Below are 23,078 nucleotides of genomic sequence, written 5' to 3' on the forward strand. Positions count from 1 at the left end.
CAGCTGGTAGAGTCGGGGGGAGGCTTGATGCATCCTGGAAATTCCCTGAAACTCTCTTGTGCAGCCTCTGGATTCACCTTCAGTGGTTACTACATGCACTGGGTCCGCCAGGCTTCAGGGAAGGGGCTGGAGTGGATTGGTGTAACTAAACATAAATATAATAATTATGCAACAGACTATGCGGAGTCCGTGAAAGGCAGATTCACCATCTCAAGAGACGACTCCAAAAGCAGCCTCTACCTGCAAATGAACAGCTTAAGAGCCGAGGACACCGCCATTTATTACTGTGCTGCAGACACAGTGAGAGGACTTCAGTGTGAACCCTGACAAAAACCTCCCTGCAGGAGCGCTCAGAACCAGCAGGGGGCACACTGCGCACATGGAAAACCAGCACATTGCAGGAACAGGTGCAGATGTAACTGAGTGTTCCTGGGTTCTCAGTCTCAGCTGGCACTCCATCTGATGATTTCCCATAATGCTCTCTGCACTTGGGGTCTGTAAGGAAGGAAAAAACAGAGTTCAGTTTTTCCTAAACACATACACACACACACACACACACGCTACGCACGGACACTCTCTCTGCTCCCTCTTTCTCTCCTCTCTCTCTTCTCTCTCTCTCTCTCTCTCGTCTCTCTCTCTCCTCTCTCACACACACACACACACACAGCTAAATGAACGAAATGCTAAAAATCACCCCTGTCTGCAGAAATGGCTGCTGATGTCACCGGGATCAAATGTTAGTGAAGGTCCTGGGTGTTGGTGAGGTGTTTGGTATTAGGGGAGTTCAGAGAAGGCACACTGTGTGACTGGACACCCTAACAGGTCTCACATATGTCTGTTTTCCTGAGAACTGTGCACCTCAGTAACAGAGCTGAGCCATTATCTGCTACTTAATGAATACCTTTCATCCTCATCATATATCCTACTAGAGTTTGTTCCTCTGGAACACCTGTGACCTCTGTTCTCAACAATGATGGGAGCCGCTCACATTAAACTCAGCTGAGGATCAGCCTGCAGCTCCTGTGCCCATTGGGGACAGTTGTGGGAAAATGGTCTGTCCCAGTTTTCGTGAATTTTTCTTCTCTGTTTTTTCATAGAATCTTAAAGATTAAAAGAGTCCTGGTTAAACTGGGGATATGTCTGCTAAGTCAAAATATTAATAATCTGTAGAAGAACTATTTATGATTTTATTCCGTTCCTCCATCTTGAGCCAGTTCGCAGACACTGACAGATAGATTTCCTGCTGAGCACTGAACTCTAGGACTCAGTGCCCTGGTCTCTGTGAGGTGAGTTGTCTTTCTTCCTGATAATTGCCCACCTGCAACTGAGCCTTGCCTCAGGAAAGTTCTGCTCCAGGTGTCCTCTCTCCAGGAGCCCCCACACTAACCCTACCTCACAGCAAAGGAGAAAATAGTTTCTTATTTTCCCATCATCACCTCATTATCAGTAGAAATCAAACATTTTCACTGAACAGTATTTGTGTGGGAAGAGCTTTCATTCACAAAACATGTGTTTAACATCTACATAATTTCATGCCTGAATCTGTGGACAACCGGGAAGCCCATTCATAAACTGCACACATCCATCATTAAGTAACTCCTTGCTCATGGTGAAAAGATGGAAGAGTTCTCATTTGCAGTAGAGAAAGACTCAACACCTTTGAATCTCTGCACTACCCCCTGTGCTCTGCAGACAGCTTAGCTTCAGTCACACAGTTGACAAAGACACATTGTGCTTAGTGGCTTGTGGTGTTGTGAAAGATCTCTGAAGAGGTAGACTCTGGCCCCACCAGAGACTTGTGAAAGTTTGTTATAGACATTTATATTAAAAATAGTGACAATAAGAAATCAAGTGTCACTTACACAAAATGAAAATACTACAAGACAATATGATTTCTGTGGTGATAACAAGTGAAAGCTTTCCACATGACAGAATAGACAGATGGCAGGTCAAGCAGTTCATGTGTGTGTTGAAATGTTTAACAGAGTAAGGAATCAATGCAATTTGAGAAAATGTATTAATATATTTTTCCAAAGAATTTTTTCATTAATTCAAATTAGAAACAAGCCTGCTTCACAGTCAATCCCTCTCCCTCTTCCTCAACTCCTCTCAAAACTCACACCCATATGCTCCCCAGGGAGGATGAGGCCCTCCATGGGTGATCCCCAAAGTCTGTCATACCATCCTGGGCAGTGGCTAGCCCCGCCCCATCTGTCCCCTTGTGTCCAGGCTGAGAGAGCATCCCTCCATGTAGAATGGGCTCCTAAAGTCCTTTCTCACAACAGGATAAATCCTGATCTACAGCCAGAGGCCCCACAGAGTTCAGAGGCCTCCTCATTGACATCCATGTTCAGGGGTCTGGGTCAGTCCTGTGCTGGCCTCCCAGACATTAGTCTGGGGTCCATGGGCTCCCCCTTGTTCAGGTCGGCTGTTTCTGTGGGTTTCACCAGCCTGGTCTTGTCCCCTTTGCTCTTTACTCCTCCCTCTCAGCAACTGGATTCCAGAAGTGTGGTTCAGTGTTTAGCGGTGGATGTCTGCCTCTGCTTCCATCAGCCACTGGATGAAGGCTCTAGGATAGCATATAAGATAGTTATCAGTCTCATTATAGCAGAAGGGAATTTAGGGTAGCCTTTCCACTATTGCTTAGATTGTCAATTGGTGTTGTCCTTGTTGATCTCCGGAAATCTCCCTAGTGCCAAATCTCTCCTTGAAACTATAATAGCTCCCTATGCTATGGTATCTCTCATCATGCTCTCCTCTATTCTTCCCACAACTCAACCTGCCTGCTCCCCCATTTCCTCCACTCCCCTCCTCTACTCTCTCTCTCAATCTCCCAGCTTTCTCTCCCCTACCCTCATGCTCCCAATTAGCTCAGGAGATTCTATCCCCTTCCCCTTTTCTGGGGGTGAGGGGTAGGGCGTGGGGGTGGGGCAAGCATTCTTCTCTTACAGTCCTCCTTGTGTCCTAGCTTCTCTGTCAGTGTGGATTGTAGCCTGGTAATCCTTTGATCTGTCTAAAATTCATTTATGAGTAAGTACATATTATGTTTTTCTTTTTGTGACTGGGTTACCTCACTCAGGATGGTTTCTTCTAGTTCCATTCATTTGCCTGCGAATTTCAAGATTCCATTGCTCTTTTTCTGCTGAGTGGTACTCCATTGTATAAATCTACCACATTTTCTGTATCCATTCTTCCGATGAGGGGCACCTAGGTTGCTTGCAGGTTCTGGCTATTACAAACAACGCTGTTATGAACGTAGATGAACAGAATTCCTTGTTGTATGAATGTGCATTATTTGGGTATATGCCCAAGAGAGAAATTGCTGGATCTTGGGTAGACTGATTACCATTTTCCTGAGAAACCACCATACTGATTTCCAAAGTGGTCTTACAAGTTTGCACTCCCACCAGCAATGGAGCAGTGTTCCTTTTTCTCCATATCCTATCCAGCATAGACTGTCATTGTGTTTTTGACTTTTAGCCATTCTGGCCGGTGTAAGATGGTATCTCATGAGACATCAAAAAGGAAAACCAAAATAAATCAGTTATGCAGAGCCTGGGGAGTAAGTGCAGAGGGGCCAGCAAAGGTGTTTCCTGACTCTACTCAGAGTTTATTCCTCTCAGTTAACCACACACAAGGCCCAGGAGACCATCTCCAATGGCAGTTAGAACCCTCCCCTAGAAAGATACAAGGTCAGTTATTTCCTAGTGTCTATGTCACTCTCCTGGGAATGCTGCAAGAAGCAAATGACACAATTCAAAGACTTTCAATCAACATGTAGACAGTACATCTCATAAAAAATGAAATCCTCAATTGGAAACTAGGACTGGACAGTCGTGTCTCATGGAGAGGCAATCTCAAGGTTCTTCATGCTGAGTCTCACCCAATCAGGACAGAGGTCATGTTGGGGAGGGGACAGGTCTGAAAGGATGGATGGACACCAGAGCAGGGTCCATGAGTGAGACCTCAAGATTTCTCTCTGTCGTTTTGCAGAGGCACACATTGTTCCTTCATTAGTTTGAAAATGTTTAAAACTAGTGACCTGATTACAGAAATGCTAATTGAAACACAGTCCTTACCAGACTAATAATTAATGCAAACAAAGTGTTAAATTTCAAAATTGAAAGTTACTCCCAGAAAAATAATAGTGTATAGAATTTATATATCATTGTTCTTCCATACTGGGTTTCACACACCAGACTTTTACAGGAATTAACAGTAAGCAACATCCTTTAAAACAATTTCTTCAATTTAATATTTAGACTCATCATGTATAAAACTTTGCTAATTCTTCTAAAATTATCAAATTTGTATTGTAATGGCCTTTGTAGACCTAATAAGAGAGAGTGGTGTCTGTTGTGAAAATTCAATTAATTAAAAAATAAATAAGACCAAATTATATCAGAAATAATTATTGATGACATTTTTAATTCTTTCCCTGTTACTTGTTTCTGTCTCTTTCATTTGGTGTAGGCATTTAAATTTCTAATACTCCCAACACAAACCTCCTTATAAAGAGCTGGAAATGAAAACAAGGCCTCCCTTTGCTCTTGAAAACCAGCACAGTCCTAACCCCGCAGAACCTGCTGAGGAGCCCAGGCCTGGATACCAAGGCTTCCCATTGAGTGATAGCACTGAAGGAAAGCCACTCACAATGGAGCTGTGCATGAGGGGAGATTCCCTTGTTGCTTTTAAATTTTTAAATATTTTTGAGAATTTCTTAATCTTAGTACCGTGGCAGTCAATATCCCCACTCAAATTCTTCTTGTGTCCAACTCATGCTCACTCTCAAATTCATGACTTCTTCATCCTTACATGCAGCCACCTCTGTTGAAAGACTCAGTAGTTAATATGAAACAGAAATCTCATCCACATTATTTCCACTCACCTTTCTGCAGGTTCATATCTCACATAACATAGAGTATGATCAGAACAAGCAGTGGGACAACACTAATGACTACATGACCAGCTCATCTACGTCTCAGTAATTTTTCATAAATTTTTCTGAAATCTATTATTTTTGATAACAATATTACACCATCAGTTCCATAAAAACACACCAAAATCGGAACAGAAAATTGTTCCACTACCTAAGGAAAATCTCAAATACAAAACCATGGATCTATGAACTGTTGATTATCCAGACTTTTTGTTTTATAATAGCTTCCTAATTTACATTTCTCTTACTCTACAGACCCTGCTTTGATATTTGATTACTCACAGTGTCCCTGCATTTATTTGTTGTGCCATATGGATTCTATATCCTCTACAGATATGTGATAACTTATGTTTCAGGATACTTATTTCAATATGGTCTTATAAAAACTCATATGATATTATTTATTAACTTGTTTAACATACTGCTGTTTCACTTTCCACTCCTCCAAATCCCTGACCATTTTCCCCGGACTCCCCATCCACTCCTCCATTTCTTTTCAGTGGAGGGCGAGCCTCCCATGGATATCAACAAACATGGCGTGTCACATTGTTGACACAACTTAGCATGAGGAAAAGGGTTGCAAAGTCAGCACAAGAGTCACAGACAGCCCCTGCTCCCACTTTTAGGAGTCCCACATGAAGACATGCATATTACACATCTGGCACATATGTGCCGAGACCCTAGCTCAGTCCCCTGAATGCTCTGTGTGAGTCTTTACCACCCCATGTTCCTTGATTCCTTGGCTTTGGGGAAGAATGTCACAGGAAGACAGTAGGCTCTGGGAAAGGAAGGAGGTGGATTATCTTATAGTCCCCCTTAGGCAATTCTCTCAAGATCCAGGTGGATCTTTACTGTGAGAAACATCAGGCCTAGCTGATGGAGAGAGAAACGCAAGTCATTGAAGAAACAGAGAGCAGAAGGATGTGGCATGGAAGGAAAGAGCCCCACTGGGTGTTTTAGGGAGGTTACAGAGAGCCAGCACTACCTTTGTGATGGGGATGAGAGGGTCTCTATAGAATGTGGGCAAGGTCAGTCCTGGAGCAGCGAAATGGTCAATATGGGTCATCAAAATGTGTTATACCCATTGTTAAAGAAGAATCTCAGGTAGCATTCATATTTATGTAATAAACCTTTTGTTTTTGAGTTTCAATCTTCAAGTTTTGTGCAGGAAATGTTATACCACTTTGCTGTGGCCTCAACCACATGTTGTTAATTCAATAATTACAATAATGAAGTTGAATTGTTAATTCAATAATAACAATTAAACAATAATTATTGTTATTTGTTTAATTCAACTAAAGGTAGGCATATTGTTTACTTATACAACAATTATTAAATGATTATATTTTGGTTTCTCTTATCTTCAATTCCTAAGAATTAGTGTAATAATCCATGCAAAGTTAGCAGAAAAGTTTAGAAGTAGAGAGCACAATAAAGGAAGACTGAAAATATATGGCTATGTAAAACCATGAAGTCAAACTTAATAGTCTATTTTTTTAAATTTCTTCTATCTTCTCTTTTCTCTGTTGGCACACAGTTTCATATAGACCAAGCATAATAACTTCAGTATAAGATTCTCCTACTCCAAGCTCTTGCTTATCATGTAATGGTGGGGATGTACACGGGGCTTCAGGAATGCAAAACAATACTCTAACAACTAAGCTACATGCCCGGGGCAATGATTGATACTTTGATATATACACCACTTGGTTCGTAATTTCATCTCAAACAGCTGCACCCTTATTTGTCCTCCCTAAGACTCCTGCCCATGAGCTGATAATATAGCAGGAAGACATGCAAATAATGTTCCCCACTCCCCATGAAAGCAGCCCTGACCCTACATCTCTGACAGAGACACCCAGCTCTGGACTCCCAGGTCCTCACATTCTGTGGTCATCACAGAACACTCAACGCTCAGCATGGAGATGAGATTGAGCTGGGTTTTCCTTGTTGCTCTTTTGAAAGGTAATTTATACACAAGAAAAGATACTGTGTGAATGGACTTGAGTGAGAGGGACAGTGGACATTTGTGAGAGTTTACTGACAGGATTCTCTTTTCACAGGTGTCCAATGTGAGGTTCAGCTGGTGGAGTCTGGCGGAGGCTTGATGCAGCCTGGAAAGTCCCTGAAACTCTCCTGTGCAGCCTCTGGATTCACCTTCAGTGACTACTGGATGGACTGGGTTCGCCAGGTTCCTGGGAAGGGGCTGGAGTGGGTTGCACAAATTGGAACCAAGGGTTACAATTATGTAACATACTATGGGGAGTCTGTGAGTGGCAGATTCACCATCTCAAGAGATGACTCCAAAAGCAGCCTCTACCTGCAAATGAACAGCTTAAGAGCCGAGGACACCGCCATTTATTACTGTACTAGAGACACACAGTGAGAGGACTTCAGTGTGAACCTGACAAAAACCTCCCTGCAGGAGCGCTCAGAACCAGCAGAGGGCGCAGGTCACATGGAAAACCAGAACATTGCAGGAACAGGTGCAGACATAATTGGATGCTGGTTCTGAGGTCTCAGATGTCAATCCATCTAAGGATTTACTTGAATGCGTCCTGAAATTATGGTCTCTACATGCCTGGAGATCAGAGGGTGGAGCTAACTACTAGTTAACCTCAGAAGCCAGGCAGTGGTGGCACACGCCTTTAATCCCAGCTCTCTTGGCTCACACCTTTAATCCCAGCACTTGGGAGATGGAGACAGGAAGTGAAAAGGTTGGATGTAGACAGGATCTCAGCCTTTTTGGATGTAGGAACAAAGCAGGTAGGAAGCAAGTGGCAACTGTTTCCAGTTCTCTGATCTTCCAGGTTTTTACCCTGATATCTGACTTCTGGTTTTTATTGATTAAGACTCATGAGATTAACACCTCATCCTCATCCAATTTTTGGGTCATGGTTTCATGAAATAGCCACTTTCCTGTGGCTTTGCAGCCACTGGCCCCTGAAGCAGCTGTACCTGCTGGGAAATGTGCCCAGCAGAGTCACATCAGCAGAGGCTGTCTTTCCCTTTCTTCCCAAGCCCTCTGAGCCATTCTGGTTTTGTTGTTGTCGTTTTGTTTGTTGTTTGTTTGTTTTATTTTTTCTGTTGCAGCCTCTTTACAGAAAATGCTCCAGGTGCTTGACTTCCTAATGCCAACCGAGTCAGCATGTTTCCATGTTCCCCAGTGCAGATGGTGGCTCTTTGGCTTTTTTCCTTAGTGGGTTTGAGCTTTCCCTGGATCCCCTCCTCAGACTGATGACAGGCCAGCAGCAGCAGCTGTGTGTATTCACCATGCTGTTCACAGCCTGTGTTCTCCACTCAGACTCCCTAAGTATAACATTTCCCCATCATCATCACCAGATTTGGAGAGACAATTGGCAATTCTTAGATGGAGGAATTAGTTTTAAAAAAGCTTTTCCAACGTTAAAAAATTGGAAACACCATTATGATGGAAGGAGATATGTCTCTGTATGATCACATGATGGTTGTGTAAAAGGGAACAAATAAAAGAGGGGAAAATTAACTCAGATGGGATCCACACAATGCCAAAGATTAACATTATTGGATTGATCATTCTTATTTTATCCCTACAATGTTGGCTGATATGAGAGCCAAGTTGCTTGACATGAGTGCCAAGATACAGGTCTTAGAAAGAGTTAATAAAGAAAACAATTCCATTTTGACTGATAAGTTACAAGCTTTAAGAGATATTCAGACAAAGACAGGGGAATTGAAAGCATATCCAACATCAGTATTACATTATAATATTAGAGAGGAACAGCCCAAGGCTTTCAAACAACCAACCTTTATTTATCCAGTCACCTTACAGCAACAACTGCCAAATGACAGATATCCTCCAGGCTGTGGAAAAGCTGATTGGATTAGTGTGGGAATGATTTTTTTGAGGAGATTTAAGGAAGTGATATTCTCATATGTTATGCATTTACCCTTTGTGAGGCAGACATTGCATTCATGGTCAACCAGTGACAGAACTGTCCCAGAGAGACTGGAAAGGCTTGTTTGCAGCAGTGTTGGAGTCTGGTCCTCAATTTCAGTGGAGAACCTGGTGAAAAGAGAAAAGATGAAGCTAGGACCATTGAACAATGAAGGAGGGATAGAGGTACTGAAACTTCCTAAGACCTATTCATTGGAGAGGGAGATTACCATGGTGTGTGTGTGTGTGTGTGTGTGTGTGTGTGTGTGTGTGTGTGTTGTGCACATGAGAACCTGTGTGTGCTTTTGAAATTTTTATTGTTTAATAAATTGTGTACATGCCATTTTATTCACCTGATTGATTTCTAAAGGGAGGGGCCATGAAGACCTGAAAGTTGGAATGCTGGGGAGTTGTGAGAATTGTGATCAGAATGTATTTATATAAATGTTATTTTTGGCTGGACGTTGGTGGCACACACTTTAGTTCCAGCATTTGGAAAGCAGAAGCAGGCTGATCTCTGTGAGCTTGAGACCAGGCTGTTCTACAAGAGCTAGATCCTGGACAGGCTCCAAAGTCACAGAGAAGCCCTTTCTCAAAAAAATTGCTATTTTCAATGAAAAAATGTTTCCAGGCACATGTGCCCTCCTGTGTCTCATGATACAATTTCAAATAAGCAGAGGCTAGTTGGCTCTCAACAGAGTCTTGACACTAGTTTGCCTGAAGGTATCTGTCTTGGCAGGGAAGAATTGTCATAGGAGTAGTACACAGCTGGGAAATGTTTGGTTGGTGACTTTTCACCCTCTATAGCCTGAACAAGTTCTTTTGGACATAGTAGCATCAGTCATCATTGAGGAAGATTACAAATTATTTACAGCTTGAGTTACTTGTGTCTTATATCCAGAGTGTATGACCTGTTAAGCACTAAGGGCTTATCATCTTGATCTGGGAAATAACAAAATCAAAGCAGGTATAGTTTTAGGAGCTCTGGAACTATGATTAAACCAAACCAAACCAATCCAAAACAAAACAAAAAATGGCTTCTGTTTTCCTATGCATTCAGGTTAGATTTCAAGCCAAGTGCTGTTACAATACCAATATTCCTATAAGATGAACACTGTGTTCAGTAGTTTAAATCAGTTTTAAATTTAATCTTTAAACCAGGTTTAAATTGGATGACAGATTAAATTTTTAAATCATGTTTGAATTTAATCACAGATTTAATAACAGACTAAAAGCCAGATTTATGTTTACCATAAAATTATGGCCAAATGCCATGACATATTCTTCATAGTTTGTGATCTTACTTTCCAGTGACACATTAGTATGTGTTAACAGTGAAACATAATACAATACATATCAAGAAACAGGAATTTGGAGTTCTTCAGTTTGTAGTACTAATATGGTTTTTAAAGACAAATTTTTTCATACATGAGTAAAATTTTATATTCTATTCTGCTCCTGCTCTCTTTCATATATATATATCTACATATATATATTGTATATATGTATATAATATATATATGAAATATATATTCCCTCATATATATAATCCCATATATATATATATAATATATATATATATATATTCCTTATATACATACAAGCTTCTCCGTTCATATAATCTTACTTGTAAATATGATTTCAGGGCTTTTGTATTGCTGTACACTCCTCTCTAGAAGACCATTTCTCAGACACACAGCTCCTTAGTTGTCTGTGTCCTTTGACTATGGTTAGAGGAGGTGAGCTGCCTTCCTTCAGCAGGCTTTGTTTCCACAAGGTTCACTCACTGCATTATTCACAGTTTCTACCATGATCCCGAGTATCTGAGGAGAGGAAGGAGAGGACTCTGTGGTTGGTAAGTAAAATAAAAGAAAGAATTTAATAACAATACTAAAAGAAGAAATGGAGCTCCCAACCTCAGGGGGCAGCTACACTTAGGGCTGAAGCTGACTCAGGCAGTGCTCAGTGCATCAGGGAAGAAGTCAACACAGTGAAAGAAAATTGCTCCAGAGCATGGAACAGAGCAATGCCCACTGCCCATTATAAGCCAGGACACAAAGAACTGGTGTGAAATGTACCCTAAAATGCATCATTAAACAATTCTGGAATGTAAATTCTCCGTGTGTAGTCTGACATTTTACTCTTCCACAGTCACCTCCCATTCTCACCTCAGCCTCTGGGAATCAGAACAATGCTCTCTGTGATGCCAGGGTTTCCACCTTTTCATTCTCCATGTGTCTCAGGTCAGGCAGTGTTTGTCTTCCTGTCCCTGGATTATCTCACTTGCTGTAACTCACTCAGGTCCATTCAGTTTCACACACAGGACAGAGTTTTCCTCATCTCAAGACCACATCACTGTATTCTCACAGATTCTCTTTGCCATCCTTTCTTTGTCAATGACTTATTCTGTAAATAATTTCTTCTGAATCATTTTATTGTATCTTCAATCATTTTATGCATCTATGACATATTTTGATGATAGTGATCAGCCAATCATCCCATTAACTCCTCAATTCCCACACCCCACAAACCACTCTCAGCTTCATAGTGAAGTCCTTTTCTTATCTTGACTCCTGGGAATGACCCTGCAATAGATGCAGATGTTGGTGTAGACCTCTCATGAACACACGTTCCTGTCTCTCATCTGTAGCCTATTGGTTGACTGGGAGAACTTATGGTGAAGCTGTGTTTTGTTTGGTGAAGAGTGCACACCAGTCTCACCACACTCGTCTACAGACAAACCAATGAAATGCCTTATGTGTGTATCAGCCGTTATTATCTCTTGTTTCCGACAAGTTATACTAAGATACCTGATGGGCATGCCCATGTGCATTTAACCTGTGGATCAATAATAATTCAAAACTGGAAATTCTTTAGACATCTATGAACATAGATAAGTATTGTTTAGATAAATGCCTATCAAGTATTTTTTTTTACTATTTAATTGATTTTTTCTCATCTTTCGACTGAGTTACGTGCATATGTGTATATGGGCTCATGATCATATTCATGCTGAGTGAATATTTTCAAATTTCCAATGTGAAGTGGTCATCTCTGAAATCATGTACATAAAACACTGAAAAAACTGAGCATGTTGTCCTATATATTTCTATCTCATTCTCTCTCTCTCTCTGTCTCTCTCTCTCTCTCTCTCTCTCTCTCTCTCTCTGTGTGTGTGTGTGTGTGTGTGTGTGTGTGTGTGTGTGTATAAATAGCTCATAGGGAGGAGGAGGAGGCTAGGAATTTGATAGTGACAGTTTGGGTATGCATGGTGTAATTCTGTATGTCTTTATTTTTCTTTCTTGATTTTTTAATACGTCTAATATTGATTTATAGGGAATAGCGATGGTATATCTCACCATGTTTCTTAATTTGTTTAAATTTGTTTATTGGTTCTAATTCCTCATGTAGTCTTTGACTGCTTCAAATTTGGATGACTTTTATATTGTTTTGTGATTGATATTCTGGCTATTATCAAGTACTATCTCGACTAAGCTGGTTCAAATTAGGACAATTTTCTTTTACTAACATAAGTACCAACCTTTCAACTCTACAACATTTCTTTACCATGGTAGAAAGCAAACAAATAGACAAAAGAAAGGGATTTAAAGAAGAAAACTCATGAGAAACACACCTGCAGCATGCTTAAAAAGAAAATTTAACAGCCAAGTTTTTTGGAGCGTTTGAGTTTATCAAGAGTCCATTTGGGCTCCTCTTGCCTGTGTCTCAGACACATTAACATAGATCCCTTACTAAGTGCCTACACTGATAACAAGGGTTGTTCTACTCAATAGGTTGAAATTCATGCCCCATTCTGGCAAAATGTCTAAGGTGTGGCCAGCTAATATTAGAGGTGTCCCATGGGTCCTGCGGGTATCTGATGAGGGTTGAACAACACTCTCCAATATCCTCTGCTAAAGCCTGGTGGGCCAGGATGGACTCAATGCCCTCAATGCAAGTTCCCTGAGTCACAAACACATTTCACACTGAGGATGGTCAGCTGGCTCATGGACCATTCAGTGTGGCTCAGATTGAGGAACATGACAGTGGGGACTTCAGTCTCAGTGGGAAGGAGTCTGTCTGTGAAGAGCTTAGGGATGAGTTATGGGATGTATTCAATAAGAGTGTGTTAGGACTGTCAATCAGTGTCCTGCTGTCTGACTCAGAGGCTTCTACCTTTTTCTCAGGCTGGATCAGGTATTGATAATAACAGCTAAATGTCTCATGAATATGCAAATGACCTGAATTCATGATGCTAAATAGTGGGATGTCCATAGACCACAGAAACAGGTGACTAACCTCATCTCCACAGTCCCTGAGTGCATACATCCTGACCATGGGCTGGAGCTGGAGCTTGTTTTTCCTGGTAGCAGCAGCTACAGGTAAGAGGCTCTCCAGTTCCAGGCCTGAGGACAGTAGAGGCTCAGGTGACAGTAGCATCCAGTTTTCCTTCTCTCCACAGGTGTCCAAGGCGAGATCCAATTGCAGCAGTCTGGGTCTCAGCTGGTAAGGCCTGGGTCCTCAGTGAAGGTGTCCTGCAAGGTTTCAGGCTACAACATCATCGAGTACTATATGCATTGGGTGAAGCAGAAGCCTGGACAGGGGCTGGAGTGGATGGGACGTCTCAACCCCAGAACTGGTAGCACAGACTATGCACAGAAGTTCCAAGGACGGGTCTCCATGACCAGTGTCACATCCTCCAGCACAGCCTACATGGAGCTCAGCAGCCTGACATCTGAGGACTCTGCAGTCTATTACTGTGCGAGAGACACAGTGTTGCAATCATATCCTGAGTGTGTCAGGAAACCTGGAGGAGCAGGAAGCAGAGACTGAGATGACACAGAAGAGCAGCCTGGAGACTTACAAAGAAATAATGAATCTGACTGTCCTGTTTCTGCCTCCTCCTAGGTGATCATTGCCTGTTTCCTAAAATTGGATTGTCTTTGTAACACTTTTTAGGTTTACACTGACTGACAATGACTGGACATCAGTGTATGGCACAGGATAACCCAACCACCCCCACACCAACACATACACAAGCGCGCGCGCACGCACGGCGCACAGCGCACACACACACACACACACACAGAACAGACAGAGAGAGAGAGAGAGAGAAAGAGAAAGAGAAACTGAGAGAGATTTTTGTTTTTAGAGATGTGAAGGGCCACTTATAATCCCTCTTGATTTATGACTCTAACTTTCACATATCTGTATCTAATGAATTCTCTATATCTGTGCTTTTTTGTTTTTCTTCTGTTTTCATTAGGAGAACACACATACCTTGACTCTACGAGCCTGAACGACAGGAACAAATAATTCTGCCATTGATAGTATGGCTACAGGTATTTTAATTGCAGAAAGTTCCTGTCCTCCAAGGCCCAGTGTCCCCTCAATGTCCTGTGTGCAACATAAAGTTTCAGCAACATCATGAAATCTCTTACTCAGATATAAACCACAGAGTCAGGATAGAAAGAGAAGAGGGGTTCCGTTATCTGTGAATTCCAGGGAACCATCCACAGAAAGATTAAAAGTGGTAAGAATGTTGGGTGTTGTTATATTTGAACTGGATGGACCCATGTAAGTTGAATAGGCCTGACTTCGGTGGGGACACACTGATTCTCTCAAGGAGAGGTAAAGTTCCCATCCTCCACAGAACTTCATCTTATGGCTGCCATGATTCATCACAGTCACACAAGATTCCTAGGATAACCTTCCTGAACTGTACATGATTGCTGAGAGCACATTAAACTGTCTACAAACATTTCAGAGCAATCCCTATATGGGGTGAGATTAATCAATTGGAGACCAAGATCTGTCAAATAATTATAGAGGTCCAATATTGTATATTGTGATTTTCCAAATGACATCAAGTCCACATGATCACTGACATTGGTAAGTATTTTTGCCATGAGACATCAGAAAGTCAAAGCAAAATAATTTAGCTATGCACAGCCTGAGGGGTAAGTATAGAGGGGCCAGCAAGGGTGTTTCCTGAATCTACTCAGAGTTTATTCCTCTGAGTTAACCACATACAAGGCCCAGGAGACCATCTCCTATGGCAGTTAGAATCCTCCCCTAGAAGGATACAAGATCAGTTAGTTCCTAGATTTTATGTCACTCTCCTGGGATTGCTACAGAAAAGGAAATGACACAGTTCAAAGGCCCTCTCTGTCACCATGGAGACAGTACATCTCATTATAGGATAAATTCCTCAATTGGAAGCCAGGACTGGACAGTCTTATCTCATGGAGAAGCAACCTCAAGGTTCTTCATGCTGAGTCTCACCCAATTAGGATAGAGTTTCATGTCCTGGGAGGGGACAGGACTGGAGGGATGGAGGGACACAAGATCACAGTCCCGAGTGGAGGCTCTAGATTTCTCTCTGTCTTTTCTTAGAGACACACATGGTTCCTTTATTAGTTTGAAAATGTTGAAAACTAGTGACCCTGATGTACAGTAGTGGGAATCAAAACACAGGCCTCACCAGATTAATAATTAATGCAAACAAATATTCAAATTTAAGTTACTTACAGAAAAGTAATAGTGTATAGAATTTACATATCATTTTTCTTCAGTACTGGGTATCACACACCAGTTGTTTGCATGAATTAACACTAAGCTACATCCTTGAAAGCAGTCTCTTCAATTCAATATCTAGATTCAAAATGCATAAAACTTTGCTAATCCTTCTAAAATTATCACACCTCTGTAGAGCTAATAAGAGAGAGTTGTGGATGCAGCAAAAAAGAAAGGTAAATTAAAAATAAATAAGACTGAATTATATCACAAATACATAATAAATAATCAGTAATTACTTCTTTCCATATCACTTGATTTGTCTCTTTCCTTTGCTATAGGCATTTAAATGCCTAATTCTTCCACCACAAAACTCCTCATACAGAGCTGGAAATGCAAACAAGGCCTCTTTTTGCTCCTGAAAACGAGCGCAACCCTAACCCTGCAGATCCTGCGAGAAACCCTGGAGGATCGGGGAGCTGGGCTGCTCTGGAGCTATGATGTCAGAGATCATCCTGGAGACTTGCTTAGGAGATAACTCTGTGAGTGTGACTTTGACAGTTACTTCATCACAGACCTGCAGAGCTTCTGTCAATTTGAAAAAGGGTCTATGAATAAATTGATGTTGACTTGGGATGCTCCTAGAGTACACCCTATTTTGTCAATCTCCTTGCCAGAGACCACCTCCATTGACATGTCTTTTCATTAATAAAACAACAAAATGGAAAACTGTGAGGGTGCATCATGACAAAAATGCCTTTGGATTCTGAGGTGGGAACATTTGTTGGAATCACTGAGGATGAAGTAAAACAGAAATTTGACCAGTAAGATCCAAAGCATCAGCATCTATACAAACAAACTCACTTTTGTATCCTAAGAGAGACACACATGAATCTGCCTAGCAAGGGGAAAAAGATACGATCTCCTCAGTAAATTGGGAGATTAAGGGCCAGGGGGGATAGTGGGAGGGAGAGGAAAGGGGGCTGGGGAAAACATAGAGCTCAATAAAACAACTCCTTTCATAGTCTCAATTATTATGTGACCTCTTGATGTGTGTAGGTTTGACTCAGGCCATGTGATCCAGCAGGAATTCCAGTATCTTAGAATGAAAGACATATTTACATCAGAATGCACTGCCTTGTAAGTATGATTCCTATAAGGTATACAAATGTATTATTAAATTACTTTCCACACGTCTCATTCATCAACTCATTGTTAATTGAGGAAGTTTCTGAGATTATACCTCAGTCTCTGTTCCCACATTTATTGTCTTCCCTGTCCAAGTTCTCAGCTCTACAATATGCAGGCTTTACAGAACATGGACCTACATTGATACAGCATCAACTCTTACAGTGCTTTGGATACTGACAGATCATCCTCATGCTATAGAGTATTAGGTTTTCAACAAATGGGTGAATAACAACCAGTAAGGAGATCAATGGATCTTGGTAATCTCAAAGTTCTGATAAAGTGTGATGTCTCTTTATCTCAGAACATTAACTTTGCAAGTTCCAGTAGCAGACATACACTTCCATCAAAAATATGCATGTGTCTTGGTTAATGTGTATGCAATCCTTGGGGAATGCATTGTGGTAGGCAGAGTCCTCTTGATTAATTCTATGTTAGAGATTATGGAAACTGTGCTGAATCTAACTTACTGCTTGACACAGAAATGGCTGTGTAAAGTATCCTCCTATGTTCCTCCAACTGGGGAGACAGTGTGAGGAGGTTCCCTGTGTGCTCAGGAATGACCTCAATTTGAGGATGCTCAGGAACAGCAGAGGGCGCTTTAGACCCAACTTTCACCAGAAAAGAAAATGGAGTAGGTGAGAGAAACATCTGGAGAGTGAGGGTGTCCTCGGGAACCCTAAGGTTTCCTGTCCTGACCTCAAATAACTGCAGAGACCATGTAATACACATGATGTAGTTACTGTGACATGACTCCAAATTTAGTACAGTAAAAATTCTTTGTAAACCACATACAAGTTTTACACATTACATATGAACCTTTTTGAGCAGAAAAATCAATTTCATATACATAAAGACTGATGTAAAATTTCAAACATTGACGTATACTCATCAGAACCACCACCACCAGCGGCATCTGTAAATCTATCTGTAATATCCTTATACTATCATGAGGGGTTTTCTCAGCTGAAATATATGACTGTGACCTGGGATCTCAGGCCTTGATGTTCCACCCACAGTGTTGAACCCAGGCAATTCTGGTAGGCAAGTTAGGCGTCCTGGTCCCAAGGCATTGCCCTCTGCCCTGTGAAGACTTCAGCTCAGAGGAAGGAGAGAAGGAAAAGTTGGTCATGATTGCAAAAATGACTTCATTATAGGTTTTAATAATTCATTATTTTGGGTTTTTGAGACAGGGTTTCTCTGTGTAGCTTTGGAGTCTATCCTGGCACTCGCTCTGGAGACCAGGCTGGCCTCGAACTCACAGAGATCCTCCTGCCTCTGCTTCCTGAATGCTGGGATTAAAGGTGTGTGCCACCAACGCCTGGCTAATAATTCATTTTTATGTGAATGCTTTCCCTAAAATGAAAGACTTTAGGCAAACTTGGAATACTAAACACACACACACACACACACACACACACACACACACACACACACACACACTTGTCTTGGGAAAAGAGAAGAAAGTAAATTAATTACAGACTGTCTATTTGCACATTTGGCCTCCTGAAAGAGTAAAAGTGATGTTTTCCCACCTTAAAGATATTACTACCCAATTCATGCATTTACACCACGTTCCCTACAATATCCTGGGTTTGAGGCCACCTTCATCTCTTCACAGAATGTAGAACCTCAGGCGGGGGAAGTTCCTCTCTTTCCAGTCTTATGTTTAAGGGATTAGTGTCCTTCAGTCTGGTGTGAGGTGCCAGGTGTGTGGACAGCTCCCCTCCTTGTGTTCAGATTTACTCCAGACTTTCATTATATGGCTAAGAAACAGATGTCCATTGTTAGACTTTTAGAATTTCAGCTTGCTGGGGAGATTGCTGATGAATTCTCAGGAGACATCCACTTTGTTTCCCTGGATGGATGGCGTTTGCGCCTCATGAGATTAGATCCGCCTCTGGTAGCAGACTTCACCCAGCAACTAAATGCGTGTTTGGTGCTGCACTAATCTGTGGGGTCTCGAATCCCATGAGTCACATCATCAACATATAACATGCTCTCCTCACAGGAATCACACAACAGAACCGCCATTCACAATCCAACTGCTGTCCCTCAAATGTGCTGCCTTCGATTCTGTGACCAACTATCACATTAACTGGGCCTAAAAGCACCCAAAGAAGGATGACAATATGCTGATAGTTTGAAATCAATTGTTGGAGTCACAGGTGCTTTGACAACAAGCTGGGCTCCTACTCAGGTGCCATTGGGGAAAGGGTAGTGGGATCCCCAGCTCAGAATGTAAGAGGATTAATTCTATCAGCAGCAGCCCTGGGGTGGGTGCTCATTAGACTGCTTTCTGTAATTGGATTGTGTGTTTCATGCCTCCCAACCAACAGAAACAATTTGTAAAGAATGGTGCCCAAACTCCCAAATATTGTTTATAAACGTTTGTTTTCATTTAAATGGGGTTGGTTACAAATGGTTAAGGATCACAAACATTCACTTTCTCTAAAATGGGGAAATATGATATAGAAATGAATACTTTGTATTGGTATGGATTTTCATTTGTTGATCCAAAATTAAGATCAATTTTGATGTATGTATATTTCTCCTCTTGTTTCGGTATTGTATATTTAAGTACAGATTATTGATAGTTACCTATATTAGTCAAAACTTATAGTTAGGTTAGCTAGGTTTTCTAGATATATAGAGATATATTTCAAATGGATAGGCAATTTTCAAACCTTTCACAGACCTACAGAAAATGGCATTTAAAATAGTTTAGGGTTTTTCATGATATTGAGACACAACTGCTCCTGGCAACAGCAAAGATGCAGTAAGGAAGTTGGGCATCAAAGAAACTCGTTATGGAATTGCTTTCAATATGGTGAGACTAGCCTTTTGGGCAAGAAACTGCTCTTGTCTTGACTGTTTGTTTGTGTGCTGTGTAAAGTGGGCATCCAGGACCCACAGGAAAGTGACTGCTGAAACAAGATGGAACTTTGCTGCAGAATCCCTGCTTCACTGGGAAGTCTGTCAGACACACTGTGGCCTATGAGGAGAAAATGGATGTCCCAAAATTACAGTGGAAATTCGGGTGGCTGTCCATGTAATGAGATGTCTTTGTCAATTCTAGATTTTATATACTATTTTCTATGGTCTTTGATGGAGTTGAAGACAGATAGCTATGGTTATAGTTTTCCTTAGTTATGATAAAAGTTGAGTTGCATGTTAGTCTTTAGACTCACAAAGATAGAATAGATGATAGAACATTTTTTGAAAGTCAGTGCATTTGTCTAGCTGCCTATCCTCTCATCAGATATCTAAACTCTTCTTTTTATGAGTCTGGTTCACTATTTTTATTGTGATAATTTTTAATTTTTATATTAATATAGGTACATCATTCCCTCCAAAACTCCATGGAACTTCTGGCAATCTTTAATATTTATAATATTTATTACATGAATTATGTACAAGGAGAGCACAGATTTTCTAGTTTTAAATGCAAATGCACCTTATTTCCAATCTCTTCATCAATACTGGTAGACACTGACATGGGAGTGCAGAGGATCACAAGATTCCAAGAATAGCACACATTTAGAAGCCACGTGAGGTACACATTTAGAGCCATGTGAGAAATGCAGAGGTCTCAGTGTGCAGACACCGTCTCCATTGGAAAGGTTAAGGTTGCTGACTCTCAATAGGACGGGGACGTGATGAATAGAAGACAAAGGCCACTGCTGCCCTGTTGAATGGAATCAAGCAGTGAGACTGTGAGATGTCCAGGTGGAGCTGTCCCTGTGCAGACCCAGCATAAACAGAAGCCTTGGGGTCAACAGAGCCAGTGTGAAATCATAAACACCAGATGCTGGAAGACATGGTGTTAGCCACCTGGAGTATTAGAGCCTTGCATATTAGATTACATTCAATTTTTTTTAGGTCCTGGTAATATTCAAATGTGCTCTATGCAAAAGCTTTAGAGTAGAAATCTGAGGCTCATCTCCCTCACCCAGCAAGGGAGAGCCTGATTAGTCTCAGAAAACTACAGATCCCCAAACTCATACAGCATGGAGTGGGTGTGGAGGCTCCTTTTCCTGCTGGAAGCTGCCCAAAGTAAGACATCAGAGCCCACAGCCACAGGGTAAACTGAGGCAGTTCTATGACCTCTCACTTCCCCATGTTCTCTCCACAGGTGTCCAAACACAGATCCAGCTGGTGCAGTCAGGAGCTGAGCTGAAGCAGCCTGGGCAGTCTGTGAAGATCTCCTGCAAGGCTTCAGGGTACACCTTCACACAATATTCAATGCGCTGGGTGAAGCCGGCACCAGGACAGGGTCTAAAGTATATGGGCTGGATCAATACTGAAACTGGGAATCCAACATATGCTGATGACTTCAAAGGACGGTTTGTCTTCTCCTTGGACACGTCTGTCAGCACTGCATATCTGCAGATCAGCAGCCTCAAGGATGAAGACACAGCCATGAATTACTGTGCGAGAGACACAGTGTGAAAACCACATCCTGAGGGTGTCAGAAAACCTCAGGGAAGTGGTTCTTCTGTGCCCAGACAGCAACAGAGGAAATATCTGCCTCCTCCATGACTATGATTATGAAGTTAGTAATTAGACACACAGGAAATTGATCTCTGTTCTTTGGTAGACTCTTCACAGTTGTGTCTTGGCAATCAAGCCACATGCATAGGAAAGAGGACATAGGATAGCATCATTAACTCGGTATAAAACCTATAGTTGGCCAGGCCTTGGTATTCATGCCTTTAATCACAGCACTCAGGAGGCAGAGGCAGGCAGATCTCTGCGAGATTGAGGCCAGCCTCATCTACAGAGAGAGTGCCAGGATATGCTCCAAAGCTACACAGAGAATCCCTGTCTCAATAAAAAAACAAAAAACAAAACCAAAACCCTACAGTTATAATAACAAAGCCCCATATAAATGCAGGAAATTTTTGACAAGCAATAATGATTCCATGTATTGAAACAGTAACCTCAGTCTCTGTCATGCTGTCAGAGAGATAAACTGTCCAGTGTTCTACATGCTTACAAATGAGAGTGCAAATAAGGAGAAGAGAGCTCTGCTGGGAAGTGCTGGCCTGCAGAGCAGCCACTGTTGACAATTATTACTAGAGAATTGTCCAGCTGTTTCCATGTGAAGAAAGTCACTTATATGGCAACACCTACTGTGCACAGGGACATAGAGCTTAAGGGGAGCCAGGCAGCAGAAGTACATATCAACACTGTAGACACTGGTGAGTCCTACACATCATTTAGACTCTGGTGCAGGAGCAAATCCAGACAAGATCAACCTGATGCAAAGGGAATGGAGGTCAGCCGGGGATGCTGGCATCTCAGACACTCAGGGCCTCAAGGAGCAGGTGCCAACAAGGGACAGCAAGGGAGGTTACGGCATCTACCCAGAGTTTCCTCCTTTCACTTACCTACATATAACCCTGTTAAGCATATGAAATCCAAAAGAGAAAAGGTTTGATCATTTAAGGGCCAAATCCTAAATGACTTCAGATCACCAGTTCAGTACATTTCATTGCTTTAATGAGGTTCCTGTTCCTAGGAATGCCACAGGGCGGGTGGGATAGATGCCGATAGGGAGCTCAGCAAGCTCTCTTAGCCTAACCAGACAGTTTCTCTAAAAGTAGAGTTAATTACTCCATTGGGCATTTGGTACCCAAACTGAGAGAGAGACAGATGTTTCTACTGACATGAAACTCCATCCATGAGGAATCTTGTTAAAGTAATTTTCTCTCTACCCCCAACTGGAGGACAGGAATTAGATTGACTTATGGTGTAATTTTGCTTGATTTCTGCTTCCTTTCCAATGTAATATATTTTTTATTGCTGTTAACTGATCTGTGAGTACAAATGTGTTGTCTCCTCATTCTCCTGAGTTCTGTAACTGAATGGGTCATACATGGATACTGGGGATACAGCTGAAGACTTACTGTGTTTCTCTGACCTCAGGTGCTGCTCCAGGTACAGCTTGATGAAGGAAGCAAAGTTCCTGCTCTATCCTATTGTCATATTATTATATTGGGAACTGCTAGATCTGGGTCTTAATGACAAATTAGAAGAGCCTGGGTTGAGAGGGACATTCATGGTAATATAGGCACAACATCATATCCATACTGAAACATCCACTCAGCATCTTAAAGTAAAGAAAGCCACTTATTATTGTAGCCGAGCTCTGTGAGCACTGAAGTTTCAGGGATATGTTCCTCATAAAGACAGACAGTGCAGATTCATTGTAAGCAATGACAAACCAACCAGCAGTGAGAAACAGCAGGGGGCACAATGAAGCCAAGAATCCCCAGTAGAGAGATGAGGTTGGTGTGGAGGGGACTCTATGTCCTCTGTGGTTTCCTTCCTTGAGTTTACTAGTTGACCTGCACCTGCTGTTGTTGACATGTGATGTTTTAATGTTCCAATTGAGTGTTGATTATTTGTTAAACACTTCGCAGGTTTGTATAGGATCCAATCGTGGATATTTTAATCAGGTTTTATTTACTTTTTATAACGTTTCTAAAGAAAATTAACAAGAGTTAATCTGGT

General features: G+C 41.6%; 4 gene segments (V, D, J or C); all 4 read left to right on the plus strand.

Moving 5' to 3' along the window:
* The first annotated feature begins 27 nt into the window (after positions 1-27).
* On the plus strand, positions 28-419 carry LOC118239012. The segment is given in 2 exon segments: positions 28-300; positions 345-419. Coding segments are annotated over 2 exon segments (348 nt in total).
* Positions 420-6,828: 6,409 nt separating this feature from the next.
* Positions 6,829-7,325, plus strand: LOC103164422. The segment is given in 2 exon segments: positions 6,829-6,904; positions 7,003-7,325. Coding segments are annotated over 2 exon segments (369 nt in total).
* A 5,866-nt stretch (positions 7,326-13,191) lies between these two features.
* Positions 13,192-13,804, plus strand: LOC113831250. The segment is given in 3 exon segments: positions 13,192-13,237; positions 13,318-13,621; positions 13,762-13,804. Coding segments are annotated over 3 exon segments (393 nt in total).
* Positions 13,805-20,569: 6,765 nt separating this feature from the next.
* Positions 20,570-21,215, plus strand: LOC113837850. The segment is given in 2 exon segments: positions 20,570-20,615; positions 20,695-21,215. Coding segments are annotated over 2 exon segments (363 nt in total).
* Positions 21,216-23,078: the final 1,863 nt, after the last annotated feature.

This window comes from Cricetulus griseus, chromosome 5 (assembly GCF_003668045.3).
Source record: "Cricetulus griseus strain 17A/GY chromosome 5, alternate assembly CriGri-PICRH-1.0, whole genome shotgun sequence".
Lineage (NCBI taxonomy): Eukaryota > Metazoa > Chordata > Mammalia > Rodentia > Cricetidae > Cricetulus > Cricetulus griseus.